General features: G+C 53.4%; 1 protein-coding gene across 10 annotated transcripts; it reads left to right on the plus strand.

The window, feature by feature from the left end:
• Positions 1–847: 847 nt before the first annotated feature.
• On the plus strand, positions 848–25,659 carry ARNT (aryl hydrocarbon receptor nuclear translocator). 10 transcript variants are annotated; one of them, XM_062016410.1, is made up of 23 exons: positions 848–986; positions 6,923–7,034; positions 8,240–8,284; positions 9,362–9,406; positions 11,345–11,389; positions 13,926–14,139; positions 14,297–14,510; positions 14,596–14,661; positions 14,776–14,875; positions 15,271–15,336; positions 15,966–16,051; positions 16,410–16,486; positions 16,625–16,759; positions 17,206–17,280; positions 18,057–18,208; positions 19,785–19,895; positions 20,101–20,179; positions 20,482–20,605; positions 21,165–21,264; positions 21,854–22,013; positions 22,438–22,600; positions 22,719–22,873; positions 23,381–25,659. In XM_062016410.1, the coding sequence occupies exons 1-23, from the start codon at positions 962–964 to the stop codon at positions 23,468–23,470; spliced, it is 2,439 nt and encodes an 812-aa protein (XP_061872394.1). In that variant the 5' UTR covers positions 848–961; the 3' UTR covers positions 23,471–25,659. The 10 variants fall into 10 exon arrangements, with proteins under 10 accessions (XP_061872394.1, XP_061872402.1, XP_061872398.1 ...); XM_062016418.1 differs by having other exon boundaries at positions 22,722–22,873; XM_062016414.1 differs by lacking the exon at positions 19,785–19,895.
• Positions 25,660–25,919: the final 260 nt, after the last annotated feature.

Genomic DNA, 25,919 nt, shown 5'->3' on the forward strand with positions numbered 1-25,919 from the left:
AGGTCTCAGCCCCATCCCGTGTCCTTACCTCTCTGTGCACAGATGGATGCTGCACCCCTCGCCCTGCCACGCTGTCCCCAGCTCCTGCACCGTGTCCCCAGCTCCTGCATCATCCTGGCCCCTCATGAATACTGCAGGAATGCAGCAGCATCACCTTTCAGATGTAAAGGGGTGAAACCATCTGGAGGATTAAGTTCTCCCCTGCTGTTTCCAGCACCTCAGGAGAAGGCTCCCGGGTCACTTCACCGGGGGTGTGTTGAGTTGGGTTTTGTCCCCAGCCCTGGAGGGATCCCAAAGCCATGGGGCTGAGGTGCTGAGGGTTACTGGTGTGCTGGGCAGGGCTGGGACTGCAGCAGCTTCAGGGGCTTTTCCAACCCAACTGACTCAGTGTTTCAGTGAAATTGTGACATTTTGGGCTTTGACCTCAGCTGCCCGTTTGCCTCTTGCGAAATCCCCTCACCACGAGCCCTGTAACGGTTTTAAACACCCCCAAAGCCCCGCAGCTCCCTGGGTTTCCTTATCTCCGCCCTCCCCCACGAGCACAGACGCCCCTCTTTTACACAAGAGCTTCTATTTCACAGCAAAACGTCGCCATCCCCACGAGTTCCAATTTCTGTCCTCCGACTAAAAAACCCCCCGACCCGTGACGTCACCCGCCCCGCCGCGCGCCGTGGCCCCGCCCCCTCCCCGTAGCCACGCCCCCTCGCATAACCACGCCCCCTCCCGTGTCAGGGGCGGGGCACAGCCGCGCTCACCCTACCCTGCTGGCTGTGCTTCCCCCGCCCCCCCAACCCGAGCGAACCAATCAGAGCGCGGCGTCGCGCCTGGCCTCGGCCCCGCCCCTCCCGGCGGGCGCGTTGGGCTGCGCGGCAGCGCTGAGGGTTTTCCTGCGCCGCCATCTTGGCCGTGGCGCTGCGGAGGGAGGCGGGGGGCGGCCGAGCTGCCCGCCCGCCCGCTCGCCATGGCAGCCACCGCCGCCAACCCGGGTGAGCAGGGGCGGCCGGGCCCGGCGGGGTGCGGAGGGCACGGGCGGGCGCCTGGCCCGCGGGAGTCCTGCGGAGGGGGTGAGGGGGCGGGGCGGGATGGGGCTGCCCGAGGGAGCCCTTGGTCCGGGAAGGGGCTGCTGAGGTGAGGGAGGGTGGGACGGGCCGCTGGTACCGTTAGGAGAGGCTGGGGGAAGGAGGAGGCCCGAGCCGGGCCGTGGGAGTATTGCGTTGGGTGGAAGGTGTCAGGCGGGGCTGGAAGCTTTCGCGGAGCCGGGTCGCCGGGGCTGGAGGCTCGGTCGGGGGAGGAGCGTGGGGGATGTTCGCTGGAGGGTTTGGGCTGGGTCGGGAGGGACGTGAGGAGGGTGTGAGGGTGGGATGCGGTCGGGGACAGCCGTCAGAAGAAGTTGTCAGTGCGGGGAGAAGGTGCTGAGGCACCCGGCTGCTCTGGGAGGGCCTGGAGAGCCCGGGGGCTGTCAGATGCCAGAAGCTGTTCCAGGAGGCCCTTCGCAGGCAGTTTGGGAGAGGAGGTGAGCTGGAGGTGGAGGAGGAAGCAGGGTGTGAGCTTGTCGGGAAGGAAGACGTCCATGCTGGTCTCTATGCCCTGAGCATCAGCGTTTGCTGTGGGCTCTGCACATGCCTGCTCAGCTTTACCTGTTGCTGGGCTCTGGTTTCCATCATCCCCCTCCCAGAGAGCAGGCACTAGTGACACTCACATGTGTTTATTGTCCTTAAGGGTTGAGGATGGGTTTAGACCCCCTCCCTTTTCTTTTCCCCACTGTATATTTCACTGGGACTTTCTCAATGAGCAACTGACAAAACCTGCAAAGGATTTGTATGAATCTCCTCTCCACCTCTTTTTAAACACCTGATGCTTAACCAGGGCTGTGAGTGAGTGCCTCTCAGCAGAGAGCACACCATTCCTTCCACTTTTGCTCCTTCAGGTTGGTAACTGAGGGGTAGCTCTCAGCTGGGAGCAGGGGACGTTGGTGACAACTGGCGCTTGCTGAGTGAAATCAGGATCTTTTGATCTGTATCAGATTTCTGGCGAAATGGCTCTGAAATTACCGTGTGTCTGGAATGCTCCCGTGTCTCTGAGGTTGAAGTGGATTTATAATGTGGTCACTGAGATCAGAATTTGAGCTTCTGTGTTTCTGGGTTGGTTGGGGGTTTTTTTTGGCTTGTGGTTTCTGACTATTCTTGCTTGTGGCTTGAGGCTGATTGAGGTCTGGGCTCGTGTGACATGTTCAGGTTTATTGAGGACTGCTCAGTGTAACTTCTAAGGGATTTTTACCCCCCCTTTCTGATGCTAAAGGAAGCTTTTGTGGCTTTAAATATTGAGAAAAGATGTTGGGTCACTTGTCTGTGGTGATTCGGAGGCGCTTGGTGTCTGGAAATAACGTGGCTGTGGTTTCACAGAGCGATCTGAAATTCCTCAGCCATCAGAAGTTAGAGAGGGCACGTTAAAGGAGACTCCTTGGTCCAGCTTAGCAAAACCATCCCTGAAACAGAGCTGTCGAAGCTGGGACCCCATCCTGCAGCCAGGAACACTTTTGGATTGCAGCAACATCCCATGAAATGGGGAGAGGATCCCATGTAGTAAAACCTTGGTGACGTGTGGTGCTGTGGGCTCGTCAGGAAGCTCATTCCCTCTGCAGCCAGAGGGGTGTGAGCTCAAGGTTCTGCAGCCTGGTGGAAAAAAAGGATATGTAGCAAAAAAAGAGGAAAGCTGTAGCTTAGGGTAAGAAATGGAAAATGCATGTTGTGAGCCAACTCTGTAAGAATCCAGTGAATGAGAGAGGAAGAGGCTCGTGGCTTAAAACTATTAGTGTGTGGCAAAGTGTTTGTGTCGGTGAAGTCTTTGGGCTTGTGTGGGATTCTGCAAACCTGTTTTAAACAAATTTGCCAGGAGAAGAGAAAGAACTTGTCACATCTGTGTTTAATATCTATAAGTGACCAGTCTTAGCTTGGGCCCTTCAAACTCAGGGTAGAAACCTCAGTCTGCATAAGCATCATATACGTAAAAATCACCAGTGAAGGAAAGAACTTGTGGAAACTCTTCTTTAGAAGCTGGATGGTCTTTTCCTTGGTGTTGAAAAAGGGACCTGAGGGCTCCTTGAGTACTGGGTGATGTCCCTAGATGTGCTGGATGTCCCCACAGCTCGAGCAGGCTGGGGAGAAAGATGGGCAAACCGACCACAGAAGGAGGCTGGAGCTTATTTGTGGGGTGAAACTCTCTGGAGAGGAAATGAGCTGAAACTTATTCCAAGTGTTCAAACAGCAGCTTGAGTTCAGGTTCCCGTTCACGTGGGTTCTTAGGACACTTGCAGTGCTGTCTGGATGTGAGGATGATTGGTCAGCTGCCCTTCCAACAGTTATTTTTATGAGTGTGCAGTTTCAGACGCTTGGTCAGGGCAGAGCCCAACTCTTCTGTGGGTTTGTGCTTAATTTCTGTAACGCTGCTTGGAGAAGGTTCCCATGGGGATGAAAGCACTGAGCTGGCCTTACTTGGGAAGTTCAAACAACCTAAAAACCCCAGTGACTTAAAAAAGAAACCTCTGTGTGGTACCTGAGACACTAAACACAAAGGCACGTGCGCTGCTCAGCCCGGAGCCCGCGTGGGGTGCGAGTATCGGTTCAAGTCAGGCTGGCTTATCTCAGCAGCTGTTACCTGCTCCCAGGCCTGCTCTAAACGTGCTGGGCTTTTTGGGAAGCACACTGACAGTGAAGCTTCAACTCAACCTGTTGAAATGTGCTGGCTGATGCCGAGCCTGGTGAGTGACCAGATGTGAAAAGCGCTCTCTCTCTGCAGCAGGAACCGCTGGCTCTTGGGACAATAACAATACATTGAAGAGCTACAGCAGGCCTGGCTCGTAAATCACAGCTTGGAAGCATTTTGGGGACTTGATTTCTGAAGCTTTTTTTCACTGTTGAGACGCCAGGAGTTGCGACAGAGCCCTTCCCAGGAGAGCTGGGCTGGGAGTTGGGATGACATTCCCTTTGCTGCCTTCCAGCCTATTCTATTCTGGGTCGGTCTCTTGGCTCAGTTGTGGTTGCACTTGCAGATCCATGTTCAGTTACAAAGGAGGAGCTGCAATTTCTCTGCACTGCCTCTGCTTATCTCTTCTGGCCTTAATTAAATGCAACAGATGTTAAAGGCAAGCAAGGATGGATTTGGGAGAGGGCTGGAGCAGAGGCCGAGCAGGGGTGTTGCGCTTGAGCTCCTCACTGCTGCCCAGCTGTGTTGTGGGAAGCTGTCAGAGCTTGGGTTGGGTCCCATCAACTCCATGCTGACCTCAGGATGATGTTGCTCTACAGCTCCTTTGAATTGAGGGGTGGGGAAATGGGCAGTTTTGAAAGGAACCTTTGCAGTTTGTTTTGAGTGCCCTAGAAGTTCTGAAGGGTGAAAGAACCAGAGTTCTGCTCACTCCATCTGCCTGCCCCACGTGCTCCCAGCTTTTGGGGTGAGAGGCTAATGAGTCACATGAAAGACTGCATAACTGTTTTGATGCTCTCCCTCAGCCTGCAGGACAAAATATTCCCAATTCACTTGACCAAATTTTATGTTCCTTCACTTGTGAAAGGGCATTTTGTACAACAGGAGGGAAACGTGTCTGAGGAGGCAGCTTTAGCATGAGGTGAGGCGGTTTCAGAGTGAAGTGCCCGTGCAGTGGGCTCTTTAGAAGTAGCAAAGGCTCAGAGGAGGCCTTTAAAAACAAACAAAAGCACTGTCCCTCCCCCTCAACCCCACTTAAAAGTTGATTTGCAGAGGAACAGCACAGTGTCACTTCCTTCCCCCACCCGAAAGCGGAAATTCTTCTCCTTAATAAAACGATTATCTGCTGTGCTCCAGAGACTTTCTTTCTCTCCAGGCCATGATGTTTAAATCTGTGTGTTGAAAAGCCACAGGTTCCTGGGGAAAAGGGTTAAACCTTCAGACCTGGTTCCTGATGCTTGGGGCAGTGTTCCACTGATCAAAGACCTTTGGTATTGGCCTTTTCTGCACCTCAGGCAGGGCACAGAGGTGTCCAGGCCAGTGAAAGGGAGCAGTGAGGGGTGGGGAAGGCCTGTGGTCCCAGTGTGGAGGAGGATGGGGTGTGAGGAAGGTCAGCCTCCTTTTATTTTCAGTGCATCACATGAGCTGACTTGATTTTATCACATAGGGACCGATTTCCCATCAGAGACCTTACACAGTCACATCTCGTAAACCACTGACTTCAATCTTCTGGGGTTTTTGTTAAGAAACAAAAGAAATCTTTGTTTCCATACCTGATTGTCCTCTGGGGTTTTTCTGAGATTTCCAAGAAGACTCTTGTGCTTTGGTGCTGTAGTTAATGTTGAGACTGGATGTGTTGGCTCCTGCTGCTGTTTGGGATTGTTGGTCTTGGCCCTTTCAACTGCCGGGCATTGAGCTGGATCCTCATTCCATATTTGAGTCACTCCTGGGAAATTCTATGGACTGGGAAGGAAGGAACTTCTTCAGCAAGGCCTGCTGCTTGGAGGAAAACAGATCAGGCAGTAACAGAGATGAGGGATGTTTCTGTGACAAAAGATTCTTGGTGTTTTGGAAGAAATACCAGAAATTTCAGAGCATGTTTTCTGAGCCACAGAGCTGTCACCACAAACACAACTCTGCTTTCAGCAGAGCAAAGCACTGTCCCCCTCTGGAGGTTCTGCTCAGCTGAAACCACTGTTGGATTGAAACCTGACTTCAGAGAGTGTAAAAATAGTTGTTAAAGCCCAGATGTACCCGTGATGCTGGGAAACAGCATTTTCCTTTCCATTCCTGTGCACACAAAAGGCTGGTTTATGTTTGAGGTGAGAAGAGCGAGCAGGCACTGCTGCACAGGAGCTCTCTAGGGTAGAGCTCTCCTTTTCTTGAGGAGCAACATGCTTGTGGTTGTGGCTGAGCCTGGATTTGTTGCCATCTTTGTTAAACCTGCCTTGGGTTCTTTGCCTTGTCCCACCGTGCCGGCAGCTCTCGTGCAGCAGCAGCTCGGTGTCGGTGCACCGCTTTGCTGTGGTTTGGGAGCCCCAGCAGCAGGCTTTTTCATCTGGGGTTGGGGAGGAGGAAGGGGAGTAGTTTTTTTTCCCTTTTTTGGGTCCCCTCCACTTTGAAGCAGGAGCAGTTTGTCTGCCTTCAAGGCACTCCTGGCAGCTCAGTTTGCAGAGGTGGTGCTAGAGATTCTCTGGCTGCAGCAACGCTTTTCCTTGCAGTCTAGCAGTTGGTTATCAGCAGACTGAACAACCCACAACCACAAAAATGAGCACAGAGATGACTTGTTTTGGAATAGTTCCTTTCTTCTGCAGAGCATTACCTGACTGTTTCAGCTCTTTAAAAGTACCTACTGCCTGTGCAGTCTTTCTACATGTACAACACAAGGCTTTTAGCTCCTCACTTGGAGCTCTGGGTGAGGTAGGCAGCTGCTGCCTGCTGTGCCCACAGGTCAGTATTGATAAAGAGCAGAAGGACTTTTTTTTGAGGTCCCTCTGAGCATCTCAGTAAATTCTTTCTCTCTTGGATTGGGAAATAAACCCTCTCCAAGAGGTGGCCTTAATGTTTTTAGGCAAACTCACAGCTCTTCTCCTCGCCTTCTGCACACTCGTGCAGCCAGCAGATGGGAGTGGATTCAGCCCCTAACCACCATCACATCAAGCTCCTCCTCTCTCTGAAAAGGAGCCCACAGTTGAGCGATCTCAGCTCTGGAGCTTATGAGAACAGCATGTGCTGGAGGCTGGGAATGGACCCCAAGCACAGGCTGTGGAGAGGCAGTAGATGAAAGAGCCAGAAACACGCTGCACAAGGTCCCCCCACGTCAGATGCCGAGATGCAGTCGCTTTTATTGGGAGCTATATGTGGAGTACACTCCATGCTCTGAAGCAGAAGGGGGATTTGACAGCATAGTGGTTTCTTTTCTTTTCCCCCCTCTCCTGTTTAGAAATGGCATCAGATGTTTCCTCTCTGGGTGCAGCCGTCAGCTCCGGGAACCCCGGCTCAGGGGCACAAGCTGGAGGAGCCATCGTTCAGAGAGCCAGCAAGAGGCGCCCAGGGTGAGTGTGTGGCTGCTTGCCTGTGGCTTTCACTTTTTTGGGGGGTGTTTTTGAGGAAGTGTTGCTCTCTCTCTTGAGTGATCAGCCTTGTGATGAGGAAACTTGTCTACTTCGAAGCAGATAGTTTCCTGGTTCTTTCAAGTGTGTGCTATCCAGTCCTTGTGCTTTGCAGAGGTGTGCTTTCTGCTGATTATAAGCATTAAAGCTGGCTTCTGCATTACATATGAAGAGAGGGTTAAAGAGTTGAGTTGCACCTCACAGGGAAAGGGGTTTGCTCACCGAGGAACGATGGTGACACAGGAGTTTCTGAGGCAGCACAACAAGCCAGTTGCTGCAAGGGAGGTAGAGGAACAGGCAAGGGGAATGGTGGGGGGCTTTCTCAGACCTTTGTGACTGCTCTCTCTGGGAGAGGGTGGGGGGAAGCTGCAGTGTGCTTGTGGCAGGATTTTTGTTTCCTAAAAAATGCCTTTGCAAATTAAAAGGATATTTAAGTGGCTGCTCTTAAATTCCTGGCACAAGAAATTTCCTCTTAATTTTCAAGCTAATTAAAGTCTCTCCCTGCCACCTCCAGTCACTCAGACTCTTTCTTCACCTCCATTTGCTGATGCTCCCACTCCCCTCCTGCTACTCCCACGCTGTCTGCTGCTAGTTCCTCATGCTTCAGTTACAAACACACTGTGTCTACACGCCAGATTCCATCCTGACAGGAAGTGTGGTGAGAAGCCTTCCCTCTGCCCTCCCACGTGAGCTGCTTGGGAAGGGGGTTTTGACCCCATTAGAGCAAACACAGTGACGTGGGCTGCTGTTGGACTGAGCAGCTCACCAGAATGAACTTTTAACTCTTGAAGTGTTTTGCCCTGCTGTTTTTTAAAATACAGCCAACCCAGTGAGAGGGGAGAGTGCCTCATTTGTAGGTGCAGCCTGTCGGGCTTCAGATCACTGCTATGAGATGCAGAGCTTTTGGGACAGGAGATTGTGGTTCAGTGGGTGCTCCAAGTGGGCTTTCTCTCTTCCAAGCTGTTTCCTTGCTCTGTTTCTGACAGAAACCCCCTTCTACATGTTGTGGATTGTTTCATGTCAGCCCCTGGGATGACTTGAGTCTTCCTTTCAAGGATCATCTGCATCCCCGTAGGGGCAGATGGAAAAGCAACCTGTAAAGGAGAAACTACTTGATTAATAATTAGCTTCTTTCTTTTGTTTTTCAGGCTTGATTTTGATGATGATGGAGAAGGGAACAGTAAATTCCTCAGGTGAGGGACAGCATCGCACCCAGAAGTTTCCATTGTGTGGCCTAGATGTGTCTGTGCATCCCCCAGAGCAGGAGCTTGCTGCTCATGTGTCTTTTCCTCTCCAGCAGCAGGAAGGGATGCAGGGAGAGGCTGAAGAAGGCAGTGCTCTGCTTCCTTAAATGCTTTCCTTTCTCCTAGTCAGCAGTATTCCTCCATCTTTGCAGCTGATGCCAAAGCAAAGCTGCTGTGCACATGGGGTCTGTGAGTCTGGAGGGGGGCTGTGGCTGGGAGGGAATCCTCTTGTCCTTGCCTGCAGTCTCCATCTCGAGCCTCCCTCAGCAAGCCTGGCAGTGAGGTTAGGGCAGCTGAAGAAGCCAGCCTCACCAGCCCTCACTGGTGCAGAATTCCCTGCTGATGTTGCTGTGTTTGATACCAGCATCTCAAAAGATCAAACAGCTCCAACAATCCACTGGCAGTTCCAGCACAGTGCTGGAGGAGCTGTTGACTCTGACTGTGGAGAAAACTCTTCTGCCAAATAGCTTATTGGCCCAGCAGCAAGATGCCTCAGCCACGTGTTAATTCTGCTCTGCTGGGAGGATGCTTGAGTTACAGAGACATCCTGAACTCCTGAGGAGCTGGCGAGGCTGCAAGTATCTCCTGTCCATATGGAATGCAGAAGGGTTGGAGGCTCTCATGTACGTGGTTTAGGATGTGACAGCTCTGAGGGTGCTGCAGTTCCATATGTTAGTCAAAGGCATCTGTGGAGCTGCTTTGAGATGGTCATGGAGGCTCTGCCTCCTTTGGATGAGGGGCTTGGTTTGGGCTAACTCTTATCTTCAAAGTGCAGTTTAACTCATGTCTTTGTGTGTGATGGTGTGTGAATGGAGTGGGATGATGCCCCTGCCCGTGATGAGAGTGTGATGTGGGAAACATCTCCAAGGTTTAACCAGAAAAAGGCAAGTGTGGTTCTGGCTTGCCTACACACAGCAGGGTTTGCCTTTTTGGCAGGATTTATTAAACCTTGTTCTTCTCTCAGTGTCTCTGGGAAAGGAATCAGTGTAAATGCTTTAAGAACTCTTCTTCTCCCCCTTCTCCTAGATGTGATGATGACCCGATGCCAAATGATAAAGAGAGATTTGCCAGGTAAGAATCTGCTGTGATGCAGCTTTTGAAGCTTAACAGAGATCCTGCAGCACCCTTCTAACTAGCAGTTAGATTGTCTCTCTTTGAAGGAAGGTTCACCAAGGGCTCCAGATGTTGTCACTGATGTGTTTTGGACCAGTTCATGACGAGTGCAATTAAATGATGTTCCTCCTTTCCCACGTTTCTTTCAGCTGTTGCCTTGGTCTCTCATTCTTTTCTCTTGCTCAAGAAACTTGCAGATACACAAGTTTCATGCTTAGTTCAAGTTTGACTTGAACAGGGTTTCCTGGCAAATGTTGTGGGTTGTGTGTTTTGCAGGGCAATTGTCCAGAAGCTTGCTCTGTCAAGGGGGATTTCTTGGAGATCAGAGTGCACAGTAACATTTTAGGCAACATTTTGCTTCTGATATGGGGGCAGTCTGACAGTAGCTCTGTATCATCTAGTCCTGAGACTGTGTTGTGGCAAGGAGACTGAGGCCAGGGGTGATGCTGGGTGCAGGGGTCTTTCCCCCTGGTCTCACTGAAGTACACAGAAGCAAGCAGTCTGGAAATGCTTTGCAAAGTGTCTGCTCTGGAATGTTTCAGCCAGAGCCACACACCTGTGTCAGACTCAATGCAAAAAGAATCAGCAAAGCCAGGATTTCAGGTCATCATCGTGCCATTACTTGCCAAAGGGCCAGCAGGGACTTCCAAGCTGAGGTTCTCCAGCTTTTTCAGTGGTTTGACTTGCTCTGAAGTCAAGCAAATTCAAAAGGACTTTGCCAACTTTTGTTCCCTAGTGCAAGTCCTAAGCTCTGGGAACTTGAGGCAGAGCAGAGCATCAGAATGCATTTAAGTGCTGAGATAAGGCAAAACACCAAAAAAAGCAGGTGCTGTAGGCAAGCACTTGCAGGGCCAGACAGCTCCATGGCCCTTCAGCTTAAAAACAGAGCTGGAGTGGGGTCTTGGCTCCCTGTGCCCTCTGTTGTGGCCTGGCCTTTGGTCCTCCAGATTGATACATGTGTGGTAGGCAAGGAAGGGGCAAAGACAGAAACCAACTGGTCTGTTCTGAATTGCTGCAGCCCAGAGGCTGTGTCTGTGGTGGGGCATCAGCAGGACCCTTGTGCTTTCATCTGAAAAGAGAAATACTTCCCAAGCAGAGTGTGGGCATGAACATGACTCTTTTTAACTACTGTACTCAAAGCTGTTGGAAGTGGAAGGGTACCACAGCTGGGTGCTGCTGGAAACACCTCCAGTACTCCATAAATCCCCAGCACCACTCTGCAGATGCTCAGCCTTTTGAGAGCTCACATACCTGCTTTGGTGAACACACGTGAGACCTTCTTTCTTGGCAGTAGCTTTTGGGGGGTTATTTGTTTTCCAAGGCAGCCAAACCTCAAGGAGGAAGATTTATGGTCAGGCTTGCAGATTCCTCTCCCCTGGAAGCCAAGTGCATGCAGGCTGGTGGGGGTGTCTGGATACCTTTTGGTCACTGTGTGCTGTTTGTCCTGTGGCCACCTCTTGTCCTGGATGGTGCTGGTGTGGCAGCATTGCAGGAGTGTGTGCTGTCAGCTGGGGATCTCACACTGGGTGTGGATTTGGGTTTTTTTTCCTTAATCTGCTTTTCTGCTTTGTTAACAATGCCAAAGGGGCAGTGTTTAAAGAAGAGCAGTTGAATGTGCCTGGGACTCTTAATTCCCAGCTCTGCCATTAACCTTGTGCAGAAGGAGCTGCACCTGGGTTATGTGTCCAACAGAGCTCTCCCTTGCCCATTTTACAGCCTGGGTAAGCATCTCAGACCCTCACAGCAATGCTGACAGCAGGCACTGCCCTGCTGTGGTTGATGGAATCTCTCCTCCCAGCAGCCATGGCTCTGGGCTGCCTTTCCTCCTGCATCTTCCCATTTTTCATTCCTCTGAACCTTTTCCATTGCAGCTTAGATCGCTGATTTTATTTTTAGGTCTGATGATGAGCAGAGTTCAGCGGATAAGGAGAGACTTGCCAGGTAGGAGAATGGAGATCTCAAGCATGGACAAGCAGAGTGTTTCCTTTCCTTAATGTTTCTCTAGGCATCCCTTCTCTTTCCTCACCCCACCTCCTTCCCTCTCTGCTGCAGCAGAGGACTTGAAACCTAACAGACTTCTAGAATTAGGAGGGGAAAGGCATTTAGTGCCCTTGTGAGAATGTCTGTGGGGAATACACAAAAGGATTTGTTTGCCAGAGACCACAGGGTAGAGCATGGTTGGGCCATTGCTTCCCCTGGATGCTGTAGCTTTGCTCATCTATGCTAAGTACAGCTTGTCTGGGGCTGGATGGAGGTGCCAACAGGCTTGTTCTCACCTTGGTGAGGCCTTGTTGCAGGAATGCTGTTGTAGTACCAAAAGAGCCACTAAAAACTGTACTAGTTCAGGCTTTTCCCACCTCTTAAAAACTCTAGGAAAGATGGCATTTTGTGCACTACTGGGAACAGGATTTCTTTATGTACCCCCAAGTTCCTGTTGGTAATCAATGAGGGACTGTGGCTGAACCAGCCAAAGCCATCATCTGGATTGCTGCACCCTTAATCCAGAGCCATACCCCTGAATGTGTGTGTCTGGCTTAGGGGGGATGTGTGTGTCAGTAAAACACCCCACTCCAAGCACACCCTTCCCCCTTCTCAGCTGCAAAATCAACTGCTGCAGTCACCCTTTCTGTTGCTTGCCACCCACAGCTCAGTGCTGCCGTGGAGCAGAGGGCTGGCAGTTCCTGGGGAAAGGCTTGTTGTGTTCCTTGCCAGCTTACAAAACTTACCCTGGAACTTCTGAGGATTGTTCTGCACTTGGACTTGTCCTTAAGCAATGTCCAGGACTAAAAAAGATTGTGCTGGGTGATGAGAATGCCACAGTTCTGGTCAGTTTTATGGCTTGCTGGCTGGTTTGAAAACAAAGCAGAAGCCACAGGCACAGCCTTTCCTAACAAAGCAGAACCCTCAGACACAGCCTTTCCTAACTGAGGCCTGCATAGCTGAAATACTTGAGGAGATAAGGGGAGAGGTGGGGCCTGTGGATCCAGCAAACAGCAGTGCTTTTCAGTGCAGCACTGCCACTTTGGCCCCTGTAGCCCCTTGTCACTGGCATGCAAGAGCCTGCAGGAAAGAGTATTTGGCAGTGGGGTGAGTCTGGTGTTTCCCAGTAGCTTGTGTAGTGAGGGGCAGCTTCATTTGCACTCTGGAGAAACTGAATGAAAGGTGAGTGTGATGACTGAAGCACTTCTTTTCCTGAACATCAGTTTCTTCCAGGAAGGAGCAAGGTCACTGGGTCACTGCACACACCTGGTAGTGACAAATGCTGTTTTCTTCTTTATCTTCTTTAATCCTCTTGCCTGTCTGTGTTCCTTCCATCACTTTCATCACATTCCATTTCCCACGGTGTGCTTCCTCACATCAGATCCTTCCTTGTAGGAAACCTGGCTTCTCAGTTCTGTTTTGAAAAGCCCACCTTGGTTAACCCAGTTAAATACACAGGCTGGATAAAAAGGACCAAGTCTAAGCAGGTTATCTTCTGAGCTCAGGGGGCTGCTGGGGACTGTGCCCTGTGGGCAGACACACGAAAGGTGTGAAGAGCCTCTTGAAGTGGGCGGTGCTGCATCTCTAGAGGCCTGTGGCACCACCCAGGTGTCTATCCACATTGGCCTTGAGCTGTAAAGACTTTGGGTGTATTTCTTTAAAGCTTTCCCTCCCACCATGATATTGTAGAACAGGCTCTGGATGTCACTGAGAAGTGTCTTCATAAAGGCACTGCAAGGTGAGGCTCATCTGTTGTCGTGTAGGTGCCCAAGTCTCAGCTGCAGCCTGGGCCTCCTTGTGTGGTTATTGGAGATATGTCAGTGTCTGAAAGGGGATGGTGGAGGGGGTTTGGTTCCTCCTTGGACAGGCAACAGATGAGTTGTCTTAAGCTGACAGCAAAGTGAAATGACCTTCACTTTGAGAGCAGAGGCTGTGGTAAAGGAAGAAATCCTTTGGCTTGCTGCAGTGGTGTGGAATTGATGTGGAAGCTGCTTTCTCTGCCAAGGAGCTGAGGCTAGCTTGTTGCCCTCACCCAATAGCAGGGACCTGATGTGGTTTCAAGTGAGGAGAAAGTCCTTTGGTGCTGAGCTGAGGGAGCCCTGGCCCAGGCTGCCCAGGGAGGGTGTGGAGGCTCCTTCTCAGGAGCTTCCCAAACCCCACTGGACACGTTCCTGTGCCCCCTGAGCGAGGGGAACCTGCTTTAGCAGGGGCTGGGGCTGCAGCAGCTCTGCAGGGCCCTTCCAGCCCCCACCATCCCAGGATTCTGGGACTGTTGCCTGCAGCAAAGGTGCTCCAGCTGTAGCCTCTCCTCCTTGCACTTGTTGCTGTGCACGCCCAGCATGCCAGGCGCTTGCAGCCCGTCTAACCCGCCCCGGTGCATCTCTGTGTCTCGCGCTCTGGCCTTGTCGGAACCGTTTTTGACGTGGGGAAAACTCCTGAGGCCTTTGGCCTGTTGGTAACTTCGTGTCCTTCCTCTTCCTCCCTGGGCTCTTTGCAGGGAAAATCACAGTGAGATTGAACGTAGGCGAAGGAACAAGATGACTGCCTACATCACAGAGCTGTCGGACATGGTGCCCACCTGCAGTGCCCTGGCCCGCAAGCCAGACAAGCTCACCATCCTGCGCATGGCTGTGTCTCACATGAAGTCGCTGCGTGGCACGGGCAATACCTCCACTGATGGCACCTACAAACCCTCCTTTCTCACTGACCAGGTCTTGGCTCAACGCTGCTTTGTGGGAAATAACCTCAGTGGTGGTGTGGGGGGGATTAAAGGGGAGGGGGATAGGGGGAGATAAGCACCTGGGGTGGGTTTAGGAGGCTTCAGCTGCTTGGGTGGGGAGTTAAGAGCGTGTGTCTGTCTGAATGCAGGAGCTCAAACACCTGATCCTCGAGGCAGCTGATGGCTTCCTGTTCATAGTGTCCTGTGAGACTGGGAGGGTGGTGTACGTCTCTGACTCTGTGACTCCTGTGCTGAACCAGCCCCAGTCAGAGTGGTTTGGCAGCACCCTGTACGACCAGGTGCACCCAGACGACGTGGGCAAGCTGAGGGAACAGCTCTCCACCTCGGAGAACGCCCTGACAGGTACAGCAGCCTGGGAAGGGGTCAGCCTGGGCTGGGCAGCGTGGGAAGCCTACAGAGGACTTGGATTAAAACCTTCCCTTTGTAGAAGGAACCAAACCCTGGTGCCTTTCTAACAAGGATCCTGCAGCCCCCCCCGAGAATGCATCTAAAGGTACCATCGGTGACCCTTGAGTCTTGCCAGCTGCCTGGTACGTTCCCTGGTGCCTGCCTTGGTGGAAGGACTCGTGTTGCAGCAGGCTCTTGGTTTTTCTTCTTCTTTCTCTAGGTCGCATCCTGGACTTGAAGACAGGGACTGTGAAGAAGGAGGGGCAGCAGTCCATGAGGATGTGCATGGGCTCACGACGATCCTTCATCTGCAGAATGAGGTAACCAAGAGATTCCCTGGGAAAATCTCCTTGGAGCCTGAAACTGAACTTGCTCCCTGACTTCTTCATGCTTTTATTTCAGCTGCTTTTGCTCATTCTGACATAGGCACAATAGGATGTGGCTGAGCTTTCCATGCAGTACTCATGGTTATGCTCTTGAGCTCTTTCTTTGCCCTCTGACTCTCAAGACTTGCAGAAGAGACAATTTGTGTTGACCCCATGTGTCACCTCCCTGGAAGCCTGTAGATTGAGGGCTTTTCCCTTGCATGACGGAGATTCAGAGGTTCTTGCCATGGTTATAAAGTGCTTCCTCTTCTTCAGCATTGCCAAGTCAGGTTTGATGTTAACCAAGGAAGGGAAGAGCCTTTCCCCTGACATTTCTCCTCTTGGTACAGGTGTGGCAACAGCTCGGTGGATCCAGTCTCTGTAAATCGTCTCAGCTTTATGAGGAATCGCTGCAGGTAAATAACAGTGAGAGTGATGGGCAAACCCTCTGCAGGGATGGGAATGAAAGGAGATGGGCAAACCCTCTGCAGGGATGGGAATGAAAGGAGATGGACAAACCCTCTGCAGGGGTGGGAATGAAAGAAGATGGGCAAACCCTCTGCAGGGATGGGAATGAAAGGAGATGGGCAAACCCTCTGCAGGGATGGGAATGAAAGGAGATGGGCAAACCCTCTGCAGGGGTGGGAATGAAGGAGCTCCAGCTCCATCGTCAGAGCAGTGGGGACACGCTGTTGTGAGCACGTGTAGGGTGGACTAGTCCAGCTGTGGATCTGCTGGTAGAGGAACCAAAGTACCATCATGTGGAGGAGGATAATCCTGGGGAAGATTAATCTTTCTTTGATCCAAGATGGGATTTGAAGTTAATTCAACACAATACACTGTGTATTGTCCCTTCTTGATTTGAATGGAGGTGGATTCCAGCCTATTCTGTTCTTGGATCTCTTGCATTTATGTTAAGTCTGTGTTGTGTTTTTTACCCTGAAGACATTCAGTGGAAGCTTTAATAACATACAAGCAGAAACCTTGCCTCACTTCACCCCAGTTTCTAATATGTAGCACAATCAGGCTGTTTCTCTGTCCCAAGGAATGGCTTAGGTGCAGCAAAAGACGGGGAGCCTCACTACGTGGTGGTGCACTGCACGGGTTACATCAAGGCCTGGCCTCCTGCAGGTAACCTCTGAGCCGAGCGTTGGGTTGGGGCTGTTCTTCAGAGCATCGCTCTCAAGTTGTCTGTTCTCGTGTCTCATGCTTTCTGAGGGTTGAGCTCATGTTTGCAGATGCTGGATCAGAGATGTGTGTCTCTGGATGCTGTAGAGGGTGCAAATATTCCTCCATCTGATGCTCTTGCTTGGGCTGAAAGTCAGAGGTCTTGAACGCTCAAGGGGGAGGCAACTCACCCAATTCCTTCATGGGGATATGGAATTACAAAGCAGGGTGGAGAGATGTGTTAAAGTCAGCACTGCATGCCTCTTTCCTCTGAAACCAGCACTGTTCCTGCATTAACCTTGCTGCAATGTTCTGCTCTCAGGTGTTTCCCTGCCCGATGACGACCCCGACGCCGGCCAGGGCAGCAAGTTTTGCCTCGTGGCTATCGGCAGGCTCCAGGTGGGTGACATCTGATGGTTCAACATTGCCTTGTCCTAAGCTCCCTGATTGCCCCAAACACCAGTGCACGGGGCTGGCTGCTCAGGAGGAGGCAGCTGTGGCAGACTTGGGCAGCGCTGGACACGTCTTGCCTCGCAGGTCACCAGCTCACCCAACTGCACAGACATGAACAACGTTTGTCAGCCGACTGAGTTCATCTCCCGGCACAACACCGAAGGCATCTTCACCTTCATCGATCACCGCTGTGTGGCTACTGTTGGCTACCAGCCACAGGTGAGGACATGGCAGGAGCTTTCTAAGAAAGAACTGCTCTTCCAACTGACTTTTCCCTCCTCCCTCTCCTGTGCTTTGTGGCTCTGTGTGTCAAGCAGTTCCGATGAAACGATGCCCAGGGCCTAAACCAGACGTGTTTCTTACCCACCACTTGCTTTTTCATGTGCTTTTTTAAGTGCTTTGATCACTGGGAGGATGGGTGGCTCTGGAGTTTGTCTAATGTCAATTAAGATTGGGTTTGCCTCCATTTGAGTCAGGGATCAAACGTTAGTCAGCCCCTGTTGTGCTTCTCTTTAAGCTGCAGCCTGCCAGTTCTGTCCTCAGTTTGTGTAACGGGGATTTGGTGAGGAGGGGGACAGCAACTACCTGTCCAAACTGGGATTAATGGGGGTCTGCTTGCCAGATGAACTGATCTGATCTCTCTCTCTCAACAACTTCAACATCAGGAACTTCTGGGGAAAGACATTGTGGATTTCTGCCACCCGGAAGATCAGCAGCTCTTGCGGGACAGCTTCCAGCAGGTAAAAGGCTTTGGCTGCCACTTGGTGTGCAGCATCTCACCCAGCGTGGGATCTGCCTTGGTGCTTGCAAAGCAGTGACACCAATCAGAAAAACCAAGAGAAAAAGAAACCTTTTGGCTATTTCTCCTCTGCCCAATGGCAAACAGTTACAGATACAGTCACACAGCTTGTAAATGTGCAAAACAAACCAGAAGCATCTGATGTCTAACTCTTGAATTCATCCTCTGGCTGCTAGTCCAGTCTGCTTTTAGGGCCAGAGACGTGGCTACAAAGTGCCTACTCGAATGCCATGCTTCTGTGGCTGAAACCCTGGTTCATCTCTAGGGCCCAGCCCAGTGCTGCAGAACTCGAAATGGATGTGCTTTGCTTGCCCTGTTGTCGTTACTCTTATTTCTGAGGGCGTTGGACTTGTGGCAGGGCAGGTAAGACTGCCCCTGTGCTTTCATGACTCCAGAAAGTAGCTTCTCATATCCATTTGTCCAATTAGTTGGAATCCAGAAGCAACAGCATGTGCTTCATTTGACTGGAGGCTTTTTCATACATCTCACCAGTGCAAAGAGATAAGGAAAGTGAAAGGCAGAGGTGGGGGTTGAGACTCCCCTCCCCGTCCCTCGGGATTGCAGGCGGCCCAAGGGAGCGGCGGCGGTGGGGAGACGAAAGGTCTCGTAGGCTTGGAGGTGCTGGGCCATCGTGAGGCTCTGGGAGGGTTGTCAGAAGCAGGTTGCTCTCCAGCACCTTCGTGGCCGGGCTCTACTGACGGCGTTGCGTTTTTTTAGGTGGTGAAGTTAAAAGGCCAGGTTCTGTCAGTCATGTTCCGATTCCGATCCAAAAACCGGGAATGGCTCTGGATGAGAACCAGCTCCTTTACCTTCCAGAACCCCTACTCGGATGAGATTGAGTACATCATCTGTACCAACACCAATGTCAAGTATGTACATGGAAATGCCTTACCCACCCCCAGGGACAGCACACGAACCAGAGCCCAGAGCTGTAGGAACCGGGGCCTCCCCATAGGCCCTGGAGGAACTGCCAGGTCCCCTCAGCGCTCTTTTCCTGGGCTGTGGCAGGCACTAGAGGACTATAAAATGCAAGAAATGAAATTCCTTTGGCTGCCTGGCTTGTGTGGCTTAGCAAGCTGCCAAAGTTCAGCTCCAGCAGTGCCTTTTTTAACTCTGGTTACTGGAGCAAGTCTCAGGTCTGTGTGTTTGCATCGGAGCGAGTATCGGGGCAGTCTGAAGGGAGCTCTGTGCCAGTCCAGGGGAGCAGCAGCTTCTCCCATGAGCAGGACTGGCTGCAGCTGATGGGAAGAAGTGAACACTTCTTTTTCTCCACTGCTGTAGTTTAGAAACGAGCTGCAATGGGGAGACCACTCTCATTGCTGCTCTCTTTTCACTGTCTTGTCCCTCTTGGAGGGCTGGGAGTGGCCAGAGCTGCTCTCCCTCCCCAGGAGCGAGCTCCAGGCTCCTTACAGAGGAACAGAGAGAACTGACAGAAAGGAACTTGTGACCTCAGCTTGGTGGGTGCAGCAAATGGAGTCTGCAGCCAGGCAAACCAGGGGCTGCATTGCTTGTGGGCAAGTGCAAAGCCAGGACTATGGGGTTTTTTTTTCAAAGGAGCCAAGTCCTAAAGCCCAGGTAGTGCTTCTGTCAGCACAAGATGAGAGAGAGCTGAGCAGGGCCAGATTCCTCCGGCTCTGTGGAGCCATGGACTGAGCACGGGGCTGGAATCCGATGCAGCTCCCATCCAGGCCTCAGCTCCCTTCCTGCTGTTGGAGATATCTCTTTGAACTCATCCATCCCACACACCTCCATTGCCACATCCATCCTGTGCCTTCCATGAGCACGGCAGACGTTCAGCCCAGGGCAGCAGCAGGCTGTGGCTCGTTGCATTCCAGCTGCCTGTTGTCTCAGTGTGTCTTTGCTGGGTTGCCTGTGCTGGTTCATCTCAGAGATCAGGTGCTCCTGAAGCAGCAGCTTACAAAAGAACTCTCAAAAACGCTGGATTTTTGTGTTCCTTTCTTGGGGGAGTCAAACTTTATGTGACTTCTGATGAGAGCAGAAAGAACTCCACCAAATTCAGGGGCTTAAAACCTAAAGCTACTGGTGGTGTCTGCAGGCTCCGGCTCTGCCTGACACTGAGCTGAGTGGAAAATCTTGGGGGGGTTTCAGTTCCCACAACCTTTGCTTGTGCTTCAAGGATGATGCAGATGTGGCCACGCTCCTGGGGCAGGTTGTGAGTTGCTCCCCTGCTCGTGATGGAGTGGGAGGGGGCAGAGCCCTTCGGCCCCCAGCCCTCAGAGCTGCGTTACGTGACAGCTCCCGGTCAGGGGCTGCAGAAACTGAGTGGAAGGATCCTTCACTCGAGCAGCTTTAGCAAAAGCAGAGTTTCCAGCCCTGTCTGAGGCAGGTGTGCTGTCCTACACACAGTGGCCAGCTGCTCACTCTTCTTTGGTAGTTTTTAAAACCATTTTTTTCCCTTTCTTTCTTTTTTTCTTTCCTTTAAAGGAGCTCAAGCCAGGAGTCTCGTCCTGCCCTGTCAAACTCAATGCAGAGGCCCCAGCTGGGGCACAGTGTCAACCTTCCCCTGGAGATGGGCACGGCACAGCTGCCCTCAAGGTCAGGAGGTGCTCAGCTCCTTTTCCTGTGCCTCTCTTGCTGGTTCTGCCCTCCTGTCAAATAGCATTCCTACCCAAACTTTCCTCTCTGCAGCAATGAACTCCTCTGGGCTAGTGAATCCTTGGTGTAACCACAGAGTATCTGTTCCCTTGGCAATGGTTTTTAGCAGCCAGTGTTCTCCTGTTACAGAGACTTTCTATTTCAGGCAGCAGCAGCCACCACAGCAGACAGAGCTGGAAGTGGTCCCAGGGAGAGAGAGCCTGGCTGGCTACGACCACGCACAGGTAAGTCAGCAGCGGTTTCAGTTACTCCTTCCATTTGTCCACCTGCATTATTTAAGCTGCCTTTTGCTTGGGCTTTAGTGGTGGCCACACAGGGCTGACCTGAGGCTGCTGAGAGTTTGAGAGGGAGGCTTTCAGTCTTGGCTTTTGCCAGGTCTGCCTGCTGCGTTGTGTGTCCACACTGTCCTGATAAAACACACAGGAGTCTGCAGAGCAGCCCGGCCTCTTGCCTGCTGCTCCCCAGGAGACCCCCAACTTCCCTCAGCCTCGAGGCACTGATGACTTTCATTTCTACCTGCTCACAGGTCCCCATTCAGCCTGTGACTGCTGCTGGCCCAGAGCACAGCAAGCCCTTGGAGAAGACAGAGAGTCTTTTTAACCAGGAGCGAGACCCGCGCTTCGGTGAGATCTACGGCAGCATCAGCACAGGTGGGCAGCGCTGCCTCACCAGGCAGCACGGCTTTGATCTTGGGCTTCAAGCTGAGTGCTCTCTGCTCTTTCCTAAGCCCATCACAGCAGGCTGGGTGCAGAGGCTCAGCTTGGCTGTGTGTGGCAGCCCAGGCCTGGCAGAGCAGTGCCAGGTCTGATCCAAGTGGCTAATTCCCGTGTCTGCTGATGTGCTGCTGGGTCAGGGAATTGTCCTGCAGGCCGTGGGGCTGTGGGGAAGGAGCTGGTGGTCAGGTGTGTCCCTTGCTCTGCTCTTGCTGCCTACCTCAGTCTGATCCTTCCCTCCAAGAGCACTTCTCTCTGTAGCAGAGGCTCTGACCCCAGGGGACCTTAATGCAAGTTTATTAGAGAACAGAAAGGAAACCAAATTAAGCTTTTCCAAAACCATCTGGAGCCCATGTCTGGATAAGGAACTGTCACGTTGGCTTTGGCATGAAACAGCCTTTCCTTCACTTGGGCATGTCCCTTGCAGCTGAGTCCCTGTCCCTGTTGTGCTGCTGAGACTTCCTCAGCCCTGAGGTGAGTGGGTCTCTCTCTGCAGACCAGAGCAAAGCCCTTCCTGCCAGCACAGTGCCTGCCAACCAGCCCCTCTTCACCCAGGGAAACGCTTTCACCCCGTCGCGACCGGCTGAGAACTTCAGGTGAGGCTTCATCTGCTGTGCTTTGAGTGGCCTCAGGGTGATGCTGTCAGTGTCCTGCAATTGTTCCTGCTCTGTTTGTGTGTCCTTCTGCAACAGCTGAGTGTTCCCAGCATGGCAGGGATGGTGCATAAACGTGTTCCTGTACAATGTGTGCAGAAAATAGAGGGCCATGGGTTTCTTTGAGGGGTGGTGGTGAGGAGGGCTCCCATTCCTCTCCTGTCTGCTGCTGCTTTACCCCAGTCAGTGCTGTGGGAGCTTTGAGGCTGAGCAGAGTCAGCATAGCCCTTCCTCTGCTCTGCAGGTCCTCTCCCTCATCTTCACCTCCCACCTATTCCCCAGTATCCCCCTGCTCTCTTGCTTGCCCAGGCTTCTCTGCAGGTAGCCATGTCTCTTGTAAGCCCAAGAACCCAGCTGGGTGCAAGTGGCCTTGCCCACAAACCCAGCAGCTGCTGCCAGCCATGCTCAGAGCAGCATCAGCAACGTTCCCTCACGTTTCTGGGCTCTCTTAGTAACTCCACAGGTGGTGTTTGTGCCTCTCCATCTGCTATGTGACACTCCACACCCTAAGAATGGCTCTTGTGCCTTGCAGGAGCAGCAGCAGCATGGTGCCTCCTGTCAGCATCATCCAGCAGCAGCAGCAGCCCTCGGCAGCCGGTCGCATCCTGGCGCAGATCTCGCGCCACCCCACCCCGGCTCAGGTCAGCGGCTCCAACTGGGCTCCCGGGACACGGCCGACGTTCACACCTCAGGTACCAGAGCCCAGACCTCCCTGGGCCCAGCACTGAGCACAGCCTGGAGCTGCAGCCTCCCCAGGGCCCAGCACAGGGGACAATCCCTGCCCTGCTGCTGCTGAGCCCAGCCAGGCTGCCCTTGGCCTTCTTGCCTCCCTGGGCACGCTGCTGGCTCCTGCCCAGCCACTGGCACCAACCCTCCCAGGCCCTTTCCCTCCAGGCAGCTTTCCAGCCCCTCTGCCCCAGCCTGGAGCGGTGCCTGGGTTTGGGGGTGGCACAAGGACAGGACCCAGCACTGGCCCTTGTTGAACCTCATCCCGTTGGCCTCAGCCCATGGCTCCGGCCTGGCCACAGCCCAGGTCTTTGTGGCCACTCTGGCAACTTCTCACCTCAGCTGAGGCTTGGAACAAACACATCTCTCCTGTTTCCTGCTCTCTTACAGCAAGTGGCATCCCAGGCAGTGAAGACTCGTCCCTCTTCCTTCAGCATGGGGACATTCCAGAGCACCCCGTCCTCCTTCAGCCCCATGACAGCACCCGCAGCCTCTGCAGCTTCCCCCACCGGCGCCGCGTACCCCAACCTGGCCGGCCGTGGCACGGGCTTCAGTGAGTACCAGTAGACACCACACAGGGAGCTGTGCCCTCCCCAGCTCCCTTAAAGGCTCAGCCAGCCCCCAGCCCTGCACCCAGGAATCGTTTTGGCTGATTTCTTCTCTCTCTGCAGCAGCCACGGAGACGACGCAGCCCCCCGGCCCCTTCCAGGCGCGGGCAGCCGACGGCGTGGGCATGTGGCCACAGTGGCAAGGACAGCACCATGGCCCAGCCTCAGGGGAGCAGCATGTGCAGCCACCACAGCCCAGCCAGCCCGAGGTCTTCTCAGTAAGATGGGGCTGGTTTTGTTAAGCTGAGGACTGGGGGGGACTGGCCTTGGGGGAACGTGTGCAGCTGGCCAAAGCACCTTGGAGCTTGACCCTCTGGTTGATGCTGTCTGGTGAGGTCTCGAACTGGTGAGGAACCTGAGGAGAGGGGAGGGCAGAGAGGCCACAGCCAGGACCTTCTTTGTGCCTTTGGTCCCTTGCAGGGTCACAGTGAAACTCTACCAGCTCCACAGTTGAATTAATTAGAGCTGGAAGAGTTAGAAGCAAGAACAAAAAAGCCAAATGTGCAACCCCACCCCCCCAACCCCAATGCAACAGCCCCTGAGAGTTCAGGTTCCTCCTGCTGTCAGAGGAGCCACTGCAGTCACTGCTCAGGCCTCAGATGTGCTGCTGTCCTGCAGCCTGGGCCACACACCCTGCCTGCCCTTGGGACACACCCCCCCTGTGTGACTACATCAGCCTGGGGTGTTCCAGTCTGGGTAACAGCTCTCTCCTTGTCTCCTCACAGGACATGCTGACGATGCTGGGAGATCAAGGACCCAACTACAACAACGAGGAGTTCCCTGAGTTGAACATATTCCCTTCCTTTTCAGAATAAACTAAGTCCCAGGGGCAGCAAATCCCAGCTCTGTATCACCCCTTGTGTAAAGGAAAACACCCAAGTCTTTCTCTTCAAAGACTGATGAACTTTCTAAACACTTCCTACCTTCTGGAGGCAAAGCCCTGCCCACCAGCGTGCAGGAGGAGGAGGAGGAGGTGGTTTTGGGCATCTCCTCATGTGGTGCTACTGCCCAGGAGGTGTCAGGACTGGAGTGCTGGGAGAGCAGAGCAGAGCAGAGCAGCAGCCACGCTCTGAGCGAAGGCCCCGTGCTCCGGAGCCACTCACCCTCGGTCAGAGGGATTCCTGTCTGGGTTCCAGACACTTCCCCCTCCAGACTCACCAGGTGGCTTTCACAGGTTTGATTTTCAACCTTCTATATATGTGACTCTCCTTTTTTTAATTTCTATATAACACAGAATATTGTAACTTTTGGGTTTTAAACATTGGAAGCTCTTCCAAGCGTTGTCACCCTGCCCGAGGCCAGGGGAGGCATCCTGGCCGTGAGCCAGCTGCAAGCTGGGCCACCTTGGAGGACTGGCACCCTTCCCTCAGCCTGGCTGCTTGGTTTGAAGCACCTCAGGGTCACTTTGGATGCCACCTCTCTGCCATCAGCCATGCAATGAAGACAAGCCTGGTGTGACCTGTGACCTCCCTCCGAGGGACGAGAGTTACGAGCCATCACAACCTGATGCAGGTCTCTGTGGTCTGTGTGCAGCTGCTGTGGCCTCTAAGTCAACATCTCAGCAGCCTTTTGGGCAGCTTCCAGGAGGAACAAGGGTTTTGTGCTGCCCATGTACCATCAGCCCACCTGGATGCAGCTCCTTGCCTGCCTTTGCCAGCTGGAGCTCTGCTTGCCCGGGCAGGGAGGCTGCAGCTTTGCCCTGGGCTGTGCTGAGCACTTGCATTCTCACTGCAGCCTCTCAAACTGCAGCATTTGCTTTTCCTCACCATCTCCTTAAGGAACAATTCAGACCAGATGCTGTCCCTGTCACCACATCACAGGCTGGGAGCGGAGGGAGGTTTTTTTGACATGTCTGGGGGTCTTTTTTTAACTTTCAACCTTGACTTTGAACCTTCTGGCTCCTCCAGTGGAAAAAACACCCCAAAACCTCCCTCTCTTCAGGGTGTGGAGGGGCTGGAAGAACAGTCTGAGGGGCAAGCCTTGCTTCAGTTGCAGCAGGACCTCGTGCTGGAGATGGACTTGGAAGAAAAGAGGGACTTGGAAGGAAACTTGGCCCAGCTGCAGGAATGGGAAGAAGCTTTGCTGGGAGCTGTTTGGGCTGGGAGGAGATCTGGGCTTTTCCTCCCTCCTCCCTGTGGCTGTGGAGGTGCAGAGGGGCCTGGAGACCCCTCCCCAGCAGCTTTTGGAGCCATACCCAGCAGCTGTGACCCCCTGCCCTTGCTGACTGTCACCTTTCAGCGCTTGTGGGGCCCCACAGAGGTTCCTCTTGGTGCAGGGGGGTCAAAAAGCATTATCTTTGTCCCCCTCCCTCTCCTGTTGCTCAAATTGAAGGTTTGAAGTTCTTTTAGGGGTTTTCAAGCCCCATTTCCAAAGTGACCCAGGGAAAGGGGCTCCCAGTGGTAACTGCACTGAGCCCCCCCTGTGCCCAGGCTCAGAGGTGATGGGTTTGGGGTCTGACTCCTCCTTGCAGGGCTCAGGGCTTCCCCCTGGGGCTGGCAGTGCCCACTGCTCAGGGACACACGAAGCACTGAGGAGGAGGAGGAAGGTTCCCTGAGGAACTGGGCCTGTGCTCTGCCTCTTCCCCAGCTCTGTGCTGGGAGCCAGGCTGACCTGTGGTGCTTCCACCCTGCTCCAGGCCCTGCAGGGCTGCCAAGGGCCACCTTCCAGCTCTGTGTGTCCCCCCACCCCGGTTTGGGGTCCTGCTGTGGATGATTCCAGCTGCTGGGGAAGGGAGAAGCCAGTAACGGCGTGAGCTGGCAGGGGCTGAGGACCAGGGGGGATGCTGAGAGGGGGCTCCAGGCCTCTCCCCTGGGGCTGAGGCTCGTTCCTGTCACCTCCCACGTGGGTAATTGTGTCATTTTCCAGTGCTGGGGGGTTGTTTCAGCGTGCAGGGGCTGGGCAGGAGCGGGGTGGCTGTGGTTGTGCCCGGCTGCCTCCTGCAGGGCTCCCACAGATGATTTTATGTAGCAGAGATTTTACAACAAGATATTTTCCCTTTGGTTTATTTCTGTTTTGCCAAAGCTGTGTCTGGTTTGTGCCCTGGCCTGGGCCTGTGCTCACCCTCCTCCTCACCCCCCCAGGCCTGGGCTGCACCCCTTCCCTCTGCTCCCTCCTTCCCTCCCGGGTCACGCTCGGCCGCGTCACGGCCCCGTGCTCGGGGTGACGAGTCTGCCCAGGGCTGAGTCAGCCACCCCTTTCCTCAGCAGCTGGGGAGGGGCAGCTCGGGCCTGGGCTGCAGGTCCCTGTCTCTGGGGACCCCCAAGC

The sequence above is a fragment of the Colius striatus genome, chromosome 29, assembly GCF_028858725.1.
Source record: "Colius striatus isolate bColStr4 chromosome 29, bColStr4.1.hap1, whole genome shotgun sequence".
Lineage (NCBI taxonomy): Eukaryota > Metazoa > Chordata > Aves > Coliiformes > Coliidae > Colius > Colius striatus.

Coding starts and splice junctions, on each gene's coding strand:
- ARNT (XM_062016410.1), top strand. CDS start 962: ATGGCAGCCACCGCCGCCAACCCGG. Junction 9,407..11,344: donor GATAAAGAGAGATTTGCCAG/GTAAGAATCTGC, acceptor TTTTATTTTTAG/GTCTGATGATGAGCAGAGTT. Junction 14,511..14,595: donor CTCGGAGAACGCCCTGACAG/GTACAGCAGCCT, acceptor TTCCCTTTGTAG/AAGGAACCAAACCCTGGTGC.